We start from the raw sequence: 17191 nt of genomic DNA, 5'->3' as shown, positions 1-17191 counted from the left end.
CTCTCTCTCCTTAGCAAGACTGAAGTCCACTTTGTTCAAATAAGCAGCTGATCATTTTTCACATTTAAAGAAAATAGATCTGAGATACCTAGCAAAAATAGAAAACCACATTAGAGGGAATGTTAAGATCTGTTTTCTTTCAACCATCTTTTTTTTTAAGAGGGAGGAGTAATAAAATGGGAAATTTTAAACATGTGAGACAATCTGATCAATAACAGATCAGAGAGGGGGAAAAGGCACTTTTCCTCTTCTAATTATACAATATCCTCAATATGTCCTCCAAACCCACAGTAATAATCTTACCTAATAATAGACAAGCATGTAAATTGACGGTATCTCTGTTACACCACCAGCCAAACAGGAGTGATATGCAAATTAACCCAACAAAGATGGCGGTTAATTTGCATACACAGGCACCGAGTGACAGGGGTGGGCAGGACGCTTGCGTCGTCACCATGGCGACAAGGCAGGCATTTTACCCCACCCCCGGTCTCTCAGGGCCTCTGGGCAGCTTGGGAAGGCGGGCTGGAGCAGAAAGAGGTGGCTTCGAGGTCTGAGCGGAAAGGGGCTGGGCCAGAGTGGAAAGGCAGTGACAGCAGCCAGGGAAAGGAAAACCCATTCTAGCATGAATCTTCGTGCATCGGGCTTCTAGTCTACACTAATAAAAGAGAAATATGCAAATTGACCATACCTCTGTGATGTCCACCAGCCAATCAGGAGTGGGTATGCAAATTAACCCAGCAAAGATGGTGTGCTAATTTGCACGCACAGCCTCGAAGTTGTGGGAAACCTGCTATGGGAGGGAGGGGGGTGGAGGGAGCTAAAGGAGCTGCACTCAGGCCACTGAAGGCGGAAGATGGCCAGAGGGAAGGCCTGGGTCCTGGGTGCCAGCAGCCAGGGGAAGGAAGATCTATTGCATGAATCTTCATGCAACAGGCCTCTAGTTATAATTATAATAAGAGGAATAGCCAATACTTATTGAATACTTTCCCTTTGCTACATAAGCCCTTTTCATGGAATATCTCATTTCACTCCCTCAATTACATTAGGACGCATACACTTAATGAAGTAGGTTCAGAAAAGAGAAATAACTGGTTAACTGAGAGTCAAATGCAGCTCCTGCGGGGGCACTGCAGATCCATGCCAACATCATCCCAGTTTCCTTGATTGGGTCTGGCCCCCATGGACAGTTAATTAGGTCACAAAAAGGAAAAAGACAAAGGAAAGAGAAGAGCTTAAAAGGTATAAAACTGTGTTCTTTTCTCACAAGGAAGGAAAAGTATCTGGTGGCCAATGGTAACAAAATCAGTGGAACCTGCAGGTCCCAAGCTGCCATCCCTACAGCCCAGTTATTTGATCCACAGTCACAGAAAGCACCAGCAGCCACTCCAGCTTCAGACAAGAGTTAGCGCTTTTAAGACTGAACCATGTAAAATTTTGCAAATAAATGTCATGGGTTGATGGTCATTAAAGGTTCCAAAGCTGCATATACTTAGTGATATATTTAAAAAAAGGACTTAAGCTTAAGTAATCAACATTCAGTAAAAGAAATGTGACTACAGGGAGATTAGTTCCACAGCAAATATGATCAGCTAATGCAGTTAGTGAAAGTGTCATCAGTGAATGGATCCTCTTCTCAACTCCACCAAGAGGGAACTTATGCCAGGATGGTGGGTCTAAGACTTAAGGGCTGCTGATAAGGCCACTTAAGCAGGCAGGCATGGAACTGACTGCCTTAGATTAGGAGGGGTGTCACAGAGAAGGGTTAGGACTCAAACTCCTTCCTCTGCAGAATGGCATTAAAAATAAAAATCCTACCGTGGCTGGTTTGGCTCAGTGGAAAGAGTGTTGGCCTACGGAATGAGGGGTCCCAGGTTCAATTCTGGTCAAGAGCACAAGCCTGGGTTTTGGGCTCAGTTCCCAATGGGAGGCATGCAGGAGGCAATTGATCAATGTTCTCATCATTGAAGTTTCTATCTCTCCCTCTCCCTTCCTCTTTGAAATCAATAAAAATATATTTAAAATAATAATAAAATAAATAAATAAAGTCCTCATACCAAATATCTGTGGTATTCAACCGTATCACTATTGAGGATTTTATTCCTATGTCAGTCTTCCATGACATGGATTTCTAAATCTGAATTTCCCAAATCATATATATGTAGGCAAAGGCAATTTTTTTCTGTCCTTCATTATGAGCTGAAAAAAGTACAGTGAGTGTAAAAAATGAGTAAGATTTAAAGATGGATTAGAGCTGGTCATTGATTTTAGGCACAGGTTTCCATACTGGAATTATCTGGTCTGTTCTACAAATTATTATTGACTTTGCCCAGAGCCTAATTGGATGGGGATGCTTGCCTCCACACACTCTGAGCCCCAAACTTATTGTAGGACATTCAATCATTAAAATAACAACCACTTTGTGGAGAAAACACTGCAAACATCACTTTTACTGAAAAACTAAATGTGACCGCTTCCAGGAAACTAGGACTAGCCAACACCATCAAATTGGTTTGCTTCTGCCTGCCCGAGGAAATATTCACAAAGAAATTATATGCCAATGGCTAACTTTCTAGGACTAAGAAGAACCTTAGCCAAAATCATGCTGGATGTGGGGATTTTGGACTTTCTTGTAGCTCAGTAACTCTAAGAGACTGATGCTACCATGGAACATAGGGGGTCCAAGGTATAGCAGTCTTCTGAAACATTCTAGAAAAAAAGATTGCCAGAAAGTTTGGCCCCATGGTTGGGGCTTCCTCTCTGTTGTGATGCGTGTCTGATTGATATTTGGTACTCCTGGAACTTCCACTCAAGATAAAGAAACGTCATTAAGCCATTATAGTGTCTGTGCACCTTCTGGGCTCCAAGTCAGAGCTCAATGCAGTGGAGGGTGTGTCCACAGCTGAGTGACAAGTCCTAGCCTATGTATGGCATGAGATAATTTTTTATAGCAATGCTTATTCCAAAAGAAGAGTCCCTCAGTAAACAGCTTTTTAAACTTGCTCCGATGCAGCCAAAGGAGAGATAAAATAGTCACTATATGTTTAGTCTTTCCTTTCACATTTAGAAAGATCTGTTCAAGTTTGGCAGAGAGATTATATCACTGGGGATTATGAAGGTGAAGAAACCAGCTCTCTTTAAAGGTTCCTGATGCCCAAATACAATGTCCTCCCAAGAGGAGTGGCACAGTGGATAACTCTGTTCATAACCCAGTATCCCTCCTCCCAAGAGGTCACTGCCTTTGTTATCTGTCTAGTAATTCTATGAAAAAGCCAGTGTCATTCCAGCAAGTCCATGTTTTAATAACCTATTACACCTCCCTCAAAGAAATTATGTATTCATAAAATCTCACTGCTAAACCTCATCAACCAGCTACTGTCTATCAATGTCTAATAAATATTGAGATTTCTGCTTCCAACTTAATTGTGTATTTACTTCCTAATAGTTGCTGTCATTATCTAGAGACACCAAAATTACTTGATTGGCCTGCCAAAATCACCTCATCATTTATTTCCGATTGAATTCCCAAGGCTGTCAATTCTACTTTTACATAAGTTTCTTAGTGTCTCTAAGAAAGACAGTTAAGTAAGATAATAAGATTAAAGGTGTCAACAGTTCAGCTTACTGATCTGGTGGTTGAAGGGGATGACTAAGTCACCAATGTGTACACATGGTGATAACTACAGGTCTGAAGCACTGGAGAGGTTTGTCAGGGTCAATAAACAGATCAGTGATTTTTTAAATAATTTCTCATTATAAAACCAACATAGGTGAGTTCAGGAAGCCCCTGAGGGGCCAGTGGGTTCTTATTCACATGAATGCTCTCAAGTAGATCTTTTCCTAGAGAGCTCTCAACAAGGGCCCCAATGCCAAAGGGCTTTGATAACTGATTAGGCTACTTTACATCCTTTGCTATTCCCTTCTGATTCATATTTTAGGTTCTTTGCCTGTTAAAATCTGACAAGTGAAATAATAACAGCCATCTTCAAGGGCTCAGTGTCTCTATGGCAGTTATACTGTGACAGAAGTCAGCATCATGCGAGTGTTGAAGAACCATATAAATCCTAATTATAAAAGTATAAGAGGGGAAGCTGACTTTCTTTGTTACCTGTTACCCTTCACTGTTCCGTTGTCTTTATAAATTAGTCCCAGGACTCAGGCAGGGAGAACTGTAAACAACTGTAGACTCCCACGTGATGTCTTTGCAGAGTGTGACCTATCAATGCTTACTGCCACGTTACTCTTGCTTGCAGAAAGATGAAAGTGTTAGTTGTTGCCCCCAATCCTCAGCCCTATCCCAAACAAAAGCATCTAGTGGTGGTGTGTGGGGGTTGGGGGGAGATGGGAAGAGATTAACTAAATAACTTATATGCATATATGCATTGCCCATGAACACAGACAATAGGGTGATGAAGGCCTGGGGTGGGGTGGAAACCGGGTGTTGGGGTCAAGGGTGGGGAAAAGGGAGGACATCTATAATATTTTCAACAGTAAAAATTTTTTTAAAATCTAGTCAGGAAGTCATGGGTGATTCTATAGCTTTTGAGGATCCCTGCTTTGCCAAAGCTAAAATAGTTTGAAACATGTGGTCCAGGGCCAACCAGGGGAGGACAGTGCGTCCAAAGGCCTCTGTAGCTCCCTCATTTGTCTCTACCAAAGCTACACTGGGTTAAAAAGAAATCATAATGCAATTTTTGAAGCATTGCCACAGAGAGGAAATTTGTGCCAGGAAATAAGAGTTTTGCTCCTTTGTTACCAAAGCTTCTGTCCTCAAAACCAAAAGGAGAGTCCATCACCATTACCCTGTGGGATAGGATTTAAGAGTGCCAGAAGATTGATCACTTCCATACCCAGCCCAGCATGACACCTGCAACACTCTCTCCCCATCTCTTCATCTATTTCCTACCATAGTGTTCAGCCTGTCTCTTCTGACTGGCAAACCAACAACTTTGAAGGGAAGGACCAACTCGTATAGCCTATTTCATCTCCATCACCTCCAGTGCTCAGAAACATGTTGCACATAGATAGTGCCCCAAAAAGGCTTGTGATGTAAATACATAAGGACTAATTAAGTCTCCTTTTGTGAACCCTAGCATATAAATTTATCAAGAGTCAGTCAAGTTTAAGTTTCCCCTTAGGGGAACTGCCTCAGGCCTTCCAGTGCCACGTCCTGAGTGCTTCCTTTGTGCCAGTAACTGTTCTGCTTTGCACATATTAAAATAATTCATTCCTTATGTCAACCTTGTGCATTAAGTACTATTTCATCCCCATTTTTACAGATGTAGAAACTGAGACACAAAGAGATTAAGTAACTTGCCAAAAACTATGGAGCTGTGATTTAAGCCCAGGCTCTCTGGCTTCAGAAACCTGACCTTACTTATCCACTGCACACATGCCCACACACACACATGCCCACATCCATACCAACCTTCCTCCCAACCCCACCCAGTTACATCAGTAGCATTACAACCTTCAATGCTGAATGCAAACATCTTAGCTGCTGACTAACTGACCTTATTTTATTGATTTGAGAGAGGAAGGAGAGGGAGAGAAAGATTAAAAAAACATCAGTGATGAGAGAGAATCACTGATTGGCTGCCTCCTGCATGCCCCACACTGGGAATTGAGCCAACAACCCAGGCATGACCTCCTGGTTCATAGGTCAATGCTCAATCACTGAGCCATGATGGCCGGGCTAAATAAAGGAGAGGAATAAAAACCTACTATTCGTTCCTTTTCTTTCTCTGGAAGCCCTACCTTTGAAATCCCACTGTTATTCAGCACCTCTTCAGCCCCCAGGATGACAGGTGGATTCACATGGTAATGTAAGAGGACCCTGGTTATAAACTCCTAGGGAACATTCCCCATCCCAAAGACAGGAAGATTACTGAGCCCTAGGTTAGACATTTTGAATAACATTTTTGGAGGGAGCGTTTTAAAGAAACTGCCACTAATTTAACTGGGATCTCTCTAACATGTGAGAACCATTCCAGCCTTGAAGATATTTCTTTTTTAAATACTTGATCTAAAGTTTTTCTACATTCAGCTTTCCAACTTGTACACTGAGCCCTTTCTTGAAGCCATTGGCACCTGGTGGTGAGTGAGGGTGACACTTGGTGAAAGGGATTCTTGATGTCACAGACTGGGGAGATATGCTGGAAACACTCTGTGTGCTTTACTGCAGTCCTGGCCTTTTCTATAGGCATATGGCCACTAGGCCCTGTTAGGTGCATACACTTGGGGTTAGGGTGAAGAGCCAGGTGCCATGGAACACAGAGATGAGATTACCAGTAGAAGCAGGTGCCCAACCTGAGGGCTCTTAAATGCAGTTCATTTGGAGGTAATTCAGGAGTGCTACTTAGCTATTCTCAAATTCATACACTTCCCAAAGTAAAAGAATAGTGCCCAGAAAGTTTGGGGTGAGCCAGACTTAGCTATTACAAGCTTGGATTTCCTGGTAAGTTCTTACCTGGTATGGTCCAAGTAATGACAGAGTTGCTGAGCTCATGTGTTAGACTAATGAGTTTTGCACTCCAGGGAGAACAGGCCAAGGCCTACATCTCCCAAAGCTTTGCCATCTCTTTTGACACCTATGCTGTTGCCTGACCCAGCTTTAGTGATTCCCAGCTCAGAGCCGTTGGCATATATTAGTTGACTTTTCTCCTTTCTTTTGGATCACCTGGGCCTTGTGAAAGAAGGAGGTTTTCCTAAATATAATTTGCTTCAAAAATTACCTTTGAGAGATAAATAAGAAATGTCACACACAAAAAGAAAGAAAACTATTGAAATAATTTGATCTAGTCTGATCTTTATCACAGTTTTACCAGTAAAAAGACACATTCAAACCCAAAAGATAATTAGGAAAGGAGCATCAATGCCTAACCTCACTTTTCTTCCTTACGGCCTAGATAAAGTGGGAACTGAGCACAAGATAATCTTCCAAATCATAGCAGGCCTTATCAGGGTTTTTTCTTATGGTTGGCTGTAGATATAGTAATTTTACAGATGTGACTTCTGTCAGAAAATAACAATCAAAGGAAGTAACAAAGTAACAAGTTCCTCAAACCAGCTCTCCCAGGGAATCCCAAGGCTAGCTTAGGTACAGCTGCATGCATATTCCTGCAATCAGGTAAGTCACCCAGGTGAGAAGATGGAAAGATATTCATCCCCACATCTTCACCCAGGTAGTTACTAGACATGCTACATAGAAATCACTGGTAGTCCAACTGGCATGGCTCAGTGGTTGAGCGTCGACCTATGAACCAGGAGGTCATGGTTCAATTCCCTCTCAAGGCACATGCCCGGGTTGCAGGCTCTATCCCCAGTGTGGGGCATGCAAGAGGCCCAATGATTCTCTCTCATCATTGATGTTTTTATCTCTCCCTCTCCTTCCTCTCTGAAATATATATTTTTTTTGGGGGGGGGGGGAAACTTAGCCATCAATCCTTTTAGAGCTATATCTACCTCTATGTTTCCAATCTTTTTTCTGATATTTCTGGGGCCTCGCTGGGACACACATGAGCTGGTGTCCCTTATCCTCTCCTCAACCTTCCCTCTCCCCACAACCCACTCTCCACCCTGCAGTCATTCTCCATCTTCTCTCTCACCACTACACCAGCAAGGACACAGTGACAAGAAGCAATGTGTTGACTACTTAAGGATGTCTCCTGGATACACCTAGTGTCCCAGTGTCCCAGTGTCTTATTTGGGAAACAGGACTCCAATATGTCAACACAGTCACCTAAAGTATTGAAAATTTCAATTGGTACTTGAAATCATATAAATCAAAATGAGATTTAATTTCATGTTTTACTGAATTTAGGAGAAATATTTGTCTTTATATTAATCTCTGCATTCTGAATTTAGCACATTTTCTTATGGCCAAAAATAATCCACCATCTCTGTTTTATAAATAATGAAGTTACACATTACAAAGAAAAGCCATTTCTCAGATATTTGTGAACCCAGTGGTTTTCCAGTCATCTTTTTCCATTTCTGAGGTTATTCTGATGCCATATGCCAAGTTGTGATGCAGGCAAATCCAAACAAGAGTTCTCTAGCACAAGCAGGGTTTCCCAATGTCTGGACTTGAAATGCAGTTTTTTAAAAAAGATAAAAACTACCTTTATAAAATTTTTCAATAGGTAAATAGGTGGGTTCTATGACATGAGAATCTTAATAAATCATGTTACACAAATAACTAGCATAATGAAAGTAGATGATTACCATACTTAAGCACATTATCAAGCCATCTGATTTATAAATATTGTGCTGAGAAGTCATAATGAGGAAAATTTTACTTGGAGAAACCCTGTAGTTGGTCTGCTACCAAACCAACACTCTACCTCATGGGTTACATTTCACTCTAGAACTCCTGAATGAGGCAGGATGTGGACCTCAATTAACAGGTCACTGGCTATAAGTGAACATCTGCCCTGAGAAGGAACTGAGCTTCAGAAAAGGTTTTCCTCTTTGATCTTGTCTTATCAATCAGTACCCCTGGGTGCTAGGTAAGCCTTGGTGCTTAGATGAGGGTGATGGCAGTGGCCTGGAAGAGAATCAAGTGAGTCATTGATGGAGGTCAGCAAAGACTCACTGTTCTACCCCCAGTTTAGTCCTCAGACATCTAAGTGGCCTTTGGATGGCCTGCAAGGAATAAAGATGTGACCAACATTTGCTCCTTAGCAGGGCATCTTTTGGATCATTTCAGGCTCACATGGAACAATTGCACAAGTTAATCATGTGCTAGGCCACAAGGAAAACCTCAGTGTAATATCATAGCAGCTATGATCTGTAAACATGCTGCAATAAAATTAGAATTTTTAAAGCAGAAAACAGTCTTCTTTGTCTGGCAACTAAAAAATCTCAGAATTAAAAATGAAATAAAAAAGCCCTGACCGGGTTGGCTCAGTGGATAGAGCGTCGGCCTGAGGACTGAAAGGTCCAGGTTCGATTCCAGTCAAGGGCATGTACCTTGGTTGCGGGCACATCCCCAGTGGGGGGTGTGCAGGGGGCAGCTGGTCAATGTTCCTCTCTCACCGATGTTTCTAACTCTCTATCCCTCTCCCTTCCTCTCTGTAAAAAATCAATAAAATATATATTTTTAAAAATGAAATAAAAAGGAATTTATAAAATATTTAATACCTGAAAATCAAAGAAAAGGCTACAGTCAAAAATTTACAGAAACACAGCAAAAGCAGTACCTAGAAGAAATGTACACTTTAAATAAATTTACCAGAAAACAACCTAAACATAAAAGTCAAGAAAATGGACAAAAGAGCAACACAGCATATATCTAAATACTTCTGTGTTTTTTTTTAATCCTGAATGCTACTGACACACATTACTTTTCCCCAGATTTGAAGGGCATAAAATTCACATCCATGTGCATGGGGAGCTGTGCCGTAAAAGTGTAACATGATGATAGCGAGTGTGTTCCAGTCCTTTCTACTTTCACACTAAATCCTCTAAGAAAAATTGAATTCAGTATGAACTAGATTTGGCCAAACAGCATCTCACATAAAAATACAAGAGCAAATATTACCTGAGTTCAGTAAGCAGTTTCTGTTCAAAGACCTGATTCAACATTTGGCAAAAGCAGTGTTTTAAAGAGAGAGACGTGAGCCCATCTAGAGTATCCAGTTTAACATGTCTTATACGTATTTTGTTTCCAGCTAGGACGAACCCTGAGGAGTCCTTTCATGAAATTTGTAGCCCATGCAGTTTCTTTCACAATCTTCTTGGGATTATTAGTTGTGAATGCATCAGACCGCTTCGAAGGTGTCAAAACCCTGCCCAACGAAACCTTCACAGACTACCCAAAGCAGATCTTCAGAGTGAAAACCACCCAATTCTCCTGGACAGAAATGCTCATCATGAAGTGGGTGTTAGGTAAGCAAGTCACCCTATCTTCTATCCTCTCTCCCTAATTATAATAGGACTAGTAGCCCATTTGCAGGATTCAATCCTGCAAGCGGCAAGCAGCCGCGTGCACTGCCGCTGCCGCAGCCTTGGGGCCACCACACCTGCACCCGCGCCACTGCCGCCCGCCGCGCCCCGCCCCGCCACGCTCCGCCGCGCCCCGCCCCGCTCCGCCCTGATGGCGGGTGGCCAGTGGAAAACTGCTGCTGGCGGAAAACTGGTGCCGGCAGCCACGCAATTGGCCACCCAGAGTTCCACCACCAGCGTCTTCCGCCAGCCGCATGGGTCCTTCCGCAGCGTTGGCCGTTTAGGCTGGCGGTAGGAGCGGGGGGCGGGGACTCGAGTCCCCGCCCCCCGCTCCTACCGCCAGCCAATCGGCCACCCTGAGTCCCGCCCCCCGCGCCTCCAGCCGGCCCAATCGTGGGCGTAGCGGAGTGATGCAATTTGCATATTGCCTTTTTATTATGTAGGATATTGCTAAACTCTGACTCTTGAACTGCTCCTTCTCCTCTCAAGTGCACTCTCAGCAGACAAAATGGAGCATGATGACCCACAGAGAGGTCAAAGTCAACTTCTGTGTGTACTGGTGTGTAAGATGTACAGATCTGTAGTATAAATCCCAATTTTGAAAGTAAATATTGGGGGGAACTGGTTAGGTACTTTTCATGATACGTGTATTGAAAGTGATTATAAAGTGGCTTTGCATGGGCAAATATACTACTTTTCTCATTTAACCATAGTCTCCTGAAAGCTGAGGAAATCAGGTTGTGCTTCTGAAACAGAGTATAAAGTTACATAGCAAAAATATATTTTTGTTATCATTGAATACTGATATTTGGTAGAATCTTCATGATTAATATAAATCTAAAAAGTTAGGAGCATAACATTTTCTCATCATTTGTGTTAATGAATGCAATGAAGCTGTGAAATTCCTTCTTGTGGTAGTATTTTGTGCTGCCAATGTCTGCCACTGGAATTGGCAAGGAAATTGTTCCCATTCCCCAATGACTAGCTAAGAAAGGCTATCTCACTTTGCCCAACTCATAAAAACTTTTACTAGTAGAATATAAGCAAGATAAAATATAACTGGCAATGGCTAAAATTGTACATTAACAAAATGTGTTATAGATTTTCCTAACATAGAAAACTTCAAAAAAATGAAAAATTGCAAAAACTATTATCAATGATATTGTATATGATCAAAACCTAATCGATAAATTTTAAGATTTAGCTATTATCATAAAGACAACAAAAAACAAGTATTGGTGAGGATGTGGAGAAAAAGAAACCCTCATATACTGTTGGTGGGATTGTAAATTGGTGCAGACAATATGGAAAACAGCATGGTGATTCCTCAAAAATTAAAAATAGAATTACCATATGACCCAGAAATTCCACTTCTGGGTATTTATTCAAGGAAATCCAAAACACTAATTCAAAAAGATATATGGGCCACTATGTTCTATGCAACATTTTTTAAAGTAACCAAGATATGGAAAAATTCTAGGTATCCATCAAAAAAAATAAATAAAGATGATGATGATGATGATGATGATGAAGAAAATGTGTGTGTGTGTGTGTGTGTGTGTGTGTGCGCGCGTGTCTGTGTATAGAATGAAATGTTACTCAGCCATTTTTTAAAAAAAGAATAAAATCTTGCCATTTGCAACAACATGGATGGACCTAGAGGTTATTATGCTAAGTGAAATAAGACAGAGAAAGACAAATACTGTATGATTTCACTTATACGTGGAATTTAAAAAACAAACCAAACCAGAAACAGACTCATAGGTACAGAGAACAAACTAATGGTTGCCATATGTGAGGAGGGTAGAAGTATGAGAAAAAAAAGGTGAAGGGACTAAAAAGTACAAACTGTCAGTTATAAAAAAGTCACGGGGATAGAGAATACAGTATAGAGAACACAGTCAATAATATCATAATAACTTTGTGTGGAGGCGGATTCTTATTAGAATTAATCATTGTGATCACTTCACAAAGTATATAAATATCTAATCACTATTTGTATACCTGAAACTAACTTAATATTGTATGTCAATTATAATTTAAAATTTACAATATTTATGGGTGTGAAGAGAGCAGAGCACCTGAAGAATGGCTCCTCTGTGAATAACACATCCAACAGCAACTTGGGCTTATTCTTCACAGGTGGCAGGATACTATGACTTTCCTGTGACATTACGCCCTATACATGAAAAAAAAATTTACAATATTTAAACTATAAGATTCCTATCAGAAAGATCTGACTTTAATAAGCATATTCTGAGTAAAATAAAACTGAAGATAGAAAAGACTGAAAAATTTTAACTATGCAGTATCAAAATTTGATTAATTTAATTGTGTTTCTGTTATTTATCCCAGTCCAGGTTTGCGTTCCTGACAAAATTTCAACATTGTTATAATTTTCATTACTTTTATGCTCACAACATTGAGTCAAAATGTATTCAGGGTCAAAGTATGCCATCAATTAACAAAATCACAAATACATGAAAAGAGAGCCCAGCACATGGCCTGTGCTAATCAAATGGTATAGCCTAAGAGAGCCAGAGTTCAACCGCTGGAAAGTATCCTATAGAATGCCCAAACTGACAGTAATTGGGAATATGATCTCTAAACTGGATCTCTCAATAGGCAGAGGGAGATGAGAAGAATACTTTCATCCAAAGGACAGAGGAAGAGAAGCACACCATGCTTCCAAGGGCTTGTAATCAACTGGCATGTCTGTAACCAAAGGCTCATTCAGTGGAGTCTTTGGCATTAAAGTTAGCAAGGGACATTAAAGCTTGCTGCAGACTGAGTGCTGTGGTCTCATTTTCATAGCTCATAGTCTATCCTGATTCTCCTAGTACACTTGGCACTTTGCATGGGCTGATTGTTTTATGTTCCTAAAAATCCATACGTTAAAATTCTAATCCCAAGGTGAGGGTGTTAGGAGGTAGGGCCTTTGGGAAGTGATTAGATCATACAGGCACAGCCCTCATGAATAGGATTAGTGCACTCACAAAAGATAACCTAGAGAGCTCTCTCCCCCCCTCTCTGCCATGTGAGGATAAAATGAACCAGAGACCATCACTCCTTCCAGCCTGGAGAATCTCCAACATCAGTTCATACCATAGAAACCCATCTTTCTTGCCTGTATCCTAAGCAACTGTGCTGGGGTAGTTGAAAGAGGTTGTGGTAAAGCTTTTCAGCTGGAGATTGTGGCTGTGGAGACATTCATCAGAGGACCGTGTAACAACAATAGAGGTTCCCAGGAAGCCATCAGGCTTAAGGCAGGAAGCCTCTCCACAATGCATGTCATTTCTTCATCAGGAATAGAATCATGTCATGAAGGTTACTTTTACATCTCTCACAGACAACCTGACAGTGTTTTCTTAAGCAGATGCCCCAGGATGGAAAGCCCAATTGCTGGAGGGAGATGGAAATGCCAGCATACACATATAATACCTTAATAAAAAAGTTGAAAAAAAAATGCCAGCATAGCGGGAAAATACACTTAGTGGCCTGGAGAAGAGGAAAGAGCTTAGGACTAAGTGTGAGGAAACCCAGTATGACTGTGTCCCTTCCTCCTTGGCGGCTCTGTCTCTTTAAATTTGTTTTCACATGTGTAAAATGTGAAGATCAAGCTGCTCCCTCATCCATCCAAGCTAGGATTACAAACTCTTTGAGGGCAATACTAAGATTTACCTCCAGAATTGAGAAGGCTAAAAGGCTAATTCCAATGTAACCCTGATATTTGAGGGGGTGGGGGGAGAGACTAGCAATCTGAATCTGTGCCAGCAAGCCCAGTGTACATTCTTGATAATTAAGTCATTGCCTCTTTCCTCTTACAGGACCTGTTACTTAAATGCTCACATTTCACAGAGGCCATAAACTATGAATAGTGCACAGCCCCGGTGTGTGTGTGGTGATGGTGGTGGTGGCGGGGGGGGGGGGGTATTAGCACTGATGCCAGGCCAGACCATTAGATATGGTTTCAAGACCCCCAACACCTGGGGCGTTTTTTGCAAAGCCCGTGAAACGACCAGAATCATAATCCATATTTGAGGGACAAAGACCCCAGAAAAATATAAAAGAGAAGCTCCCTGCATGCTACTTTGCTCAGACTTGGGAGATTATTCCACAGAGACCGCCAGCATAATAAACTGTGTAACTCCATTTCTCTAGAGCACTGGTTGGTTTTTCTCTGGTCTTCTACAACAGAATCACATGTCTAGGTTGGACCAAGAGTAAAATTGTAAAAGCACATGGGCTAGGTTCCTCACGTAATTCGTTCTCTTAATGGTTTCACTTATTGGGACAAGATTTCCAAGCAGACTACTCCAACCAATTTGCCAAATTTTTCCCCAGCAAGTCAGAATGTGTTTCGGCCCTGCTTATCACCTTTAGGGACTATAGATGCCTAGGATGAAAACCAGTCTCCCCATCATGGTCTACTGGGCCTTCACTAGCCCTTCCAATCTCCAGTCCCATGTCCTGATCATTGAGCCACACTGAGCCTCTTGTGTTCCCTCATTTCCATGGCCATGACCTGAAACACCTTGCCAGCCTCTCCTCCTTCACCTAGCTAACTCCTGGTTCCTCATAGCAACTTTCACCTCCTCCATGAATTCACTCCTTTGTTCAGTCAACAGATATATAATATACCAGACACTCTGATGAGTCAAATAATTATAATACAGATTGTTCTTATCCCTGTGTCTCCCCTGATCATTTTTTTCTTATATCATCTGTTTCTGTGTAGCACTAGTGCTTACAGATACATCTGTCTCCAGCACTGAACCTGCTAGCGATGGGATGTCATCTTCCTGGTTGTTGTATCCCCAGAATGGTGTCTGGCACAGATGTGGTGCTCAATAAAGCCTGGTAAGCAGGTGAAGAAGTTCCTACCATAGAATAGCTGTGCCTAGTAGAGGCCATGGTGGGTGACAGAACAGTAGAGAACAAGGGTCCTGGGCTGCCTGTGTGACTTTGGAGGACATACTTGCCATCTTTGTACATGAGTTTTTTCATCTGTAAAGTGAAGATAGTTACAGTAGCTACCTATCAGGCTATTAGTGTAACTGGACAGTCAATGGGTACGTGCTGCCTGTCACTACTTGAGGCAATTACTAGTAAGCAGAGACAGGCTTGAATCACATATGAGTGTTTGTTCCAATAGTTCTGGCAGTATAGGAGACCAGCAGGTCATCCACAAAAATCTGCTCTGCCTCTCCCCATAAACCAGCTGCTTATATTGGGTAGAAGAACAAAGATTACATGGGGAAGTAGGCAAAGGGTATGCCAAATGGACAATTAACAGATAATACAGGCTGGAGATTTGCAAAGGCCTACGGGTATGCAAAGGGCTGGGGTCTTCAAAGGGCTGGCAGCTCTGGTTTCTGCAACAAGGTTGTTAATCTTTCAATGATACTAGGCAGCTCCCTGATGGGGAGGATGGGCTGCATTTCCAGGTGAGCTCCCAGGTCCCACATGCAACTCCCAGCCAGGTTAAAATGTACCTTCTTTAATCAGAACAAAACAATCACAGTTAACAGAGCATGATTAATATTTCTTACAATTATAGCTGGACCCTAATATTCTGTTTCTGCCCCTATCATTAAGGAAGATTTAGTGTTGGCAAAGTACTTAGCACAGGGCTTGGCACCTAGCTGGTGCTCAATATTGTTATCTACTGAAATCAGAGGAAGATGAAGAGCTTTGTTAAGAAAGTTTTTAATCTATTAATACCATCTTCCTGCCAGGAAAACAAACGAATCCTGAATGTGTCTGAGGCTAAGATCTATTGCAAAGGACTTGCCACTGATAGTGTTTGGATATTAGGTCTGAGGGTTGAAATGTTCTAGGCATATTCTCCCTCCTGTGAGTTCTGGCCCAATGATGAGAAGCTGACCTGAAAGAACAGACAGACCTTCCAGGAGGTGGTAGGGAAGAAGTGTGCTCTACTCGGATCCTGGGACAGTGTAGAGGAAGGCATGCAGACCATGGCCATTCAAGGAGTGTGCACATTTCAGTCTCACCCCCACAACCCAGAATTTTGAAGGAGGATCCCTTCTGAACTGAATCTGAGACAGGGATGGGAGTGAACCACCTTTTGAAGGGTCAAGCTCCATATCAGCAGCCTGTGGCCATTACTCCAAACTTGCACACATGAAGCTACTCATTCCCCCCAAGGCTTCCCAGCATTTCCCAGCCTGTTCCCTCGCCAGCTACCCTCATTAATTATCAGTTGACCTTGTTCTCCAGGCTCCCAGCTTCCCTGAGTGAAGGGGATTTTGCCTGAAGGAGGCTCCAGTAGCCAGCAGGCATCCTGACCCTCAGAGCTCCAGGGCTAACACTCCTCTGATTGACAGGCTAGAGGCAAGAGACTATAAGGCTCAGCTTGAATATAAACTGCTGAACTACCCTCAGCACCTTGGAAGCAGAGGGTTTAATTTCACTCACTAAAGTATTTAATTTCACACATTTCTTTTTTCATTAAGCATTCCTGCTGCCCAAACCCTTGGGTCCATGCTACTTTCACTCATGGCCTAGGGATAATTTAAATTAGTCTGGGTGAGTTAATATTCAAATCTAGGAAAACTGATATGGACATTTGAGCATGGAGGAAGTGATTTGCAATGCCCAATGAGGAGCTCCATATTGGCCAGAAAAGTTGAGTTTCCTGCAAATAATTTGCATTTCAGATTTATAGAGCTTTTAACACTTGAAATTACCCCAAAACCCCAAGAAAATCAAGGGACTTATTCAAGGTCACAAACCCACTATGTAGCCGAGCTAGAGCGCCAGCTTCCTGAATTAGAGCCAGTGATAGCCTGTGCCCAGTTAAAAGCAGTTCCACTAAGACATTAGAAATTTTAATTTGGGGGTAGAGGAAAGCAACAAACATTTTTTCCAGCCTAGAATGGGTTTTCTAATATTTTTCAAATATTTATTTGGACAGGCACAGATGAAACTAAATCTCAGTGTTAAGGAAATTATCACACAAATTTTGAAAAGGTAAACTTGAGAAGTGTGGCTTTAGGGGAGGAGGGGGGGGCGGATTCAAAGGCTGGAGGAGGGTATCTTGTAAACAGACTTGGATTACTTTTCTCAAAAAACCATTTAGGCCTGCCTGGTGTGGCTCAGTGGTGAAGTGTTGACTTATGAACCAGGAGATTATGGTTTAATTCCCGGTCAGGACACATGCTCTGGTTTCAGGCACAATCCCCCAGTAGGGGGCATGCAGGAGGCAGCCAATCAATGATTC

General features: G+C 42.0%; 1 protein-coding gene across 1 annotated transcript in view; it reads left to right on the top strand.

Annotated features, from left to right (window-relative positions):
* Positions 1-17191, top strand: part of TRPC7 (transient receptor potential cation channel subfamily C member 7) — a gene marked incomplete at both ends in the record, with an annotated part of 121249 nt that overhangs the window by 67888 nt on the left and 36170 nt on the right. Inside the window, one exon of the mRNA XM_079772659.1 lies at positions 9675-9891. Coding sequence (XP_079628785.1) covers positions 9675-9891 — 217 coding nt within the window. The remainder of the gene's footprint in view (positions 1-9674; positions 9892-17191) is intronic.

This window comes from Cnephaeus nilssonii, assembly GCF_951640355.1.
Source record: "Cnephaeus nilssonii genome assembly, chromosome: 5".
Lineage (NCBI taxonomy): Eukaryota > Metazoa > Chordata > Mammalia > Chiroptera > Vespertilionidae > Cnephaeus > Cnephaeus nilssonii.
This window is presented reverse-complemented; position numbering and strand designations above follow the sequence as displayed.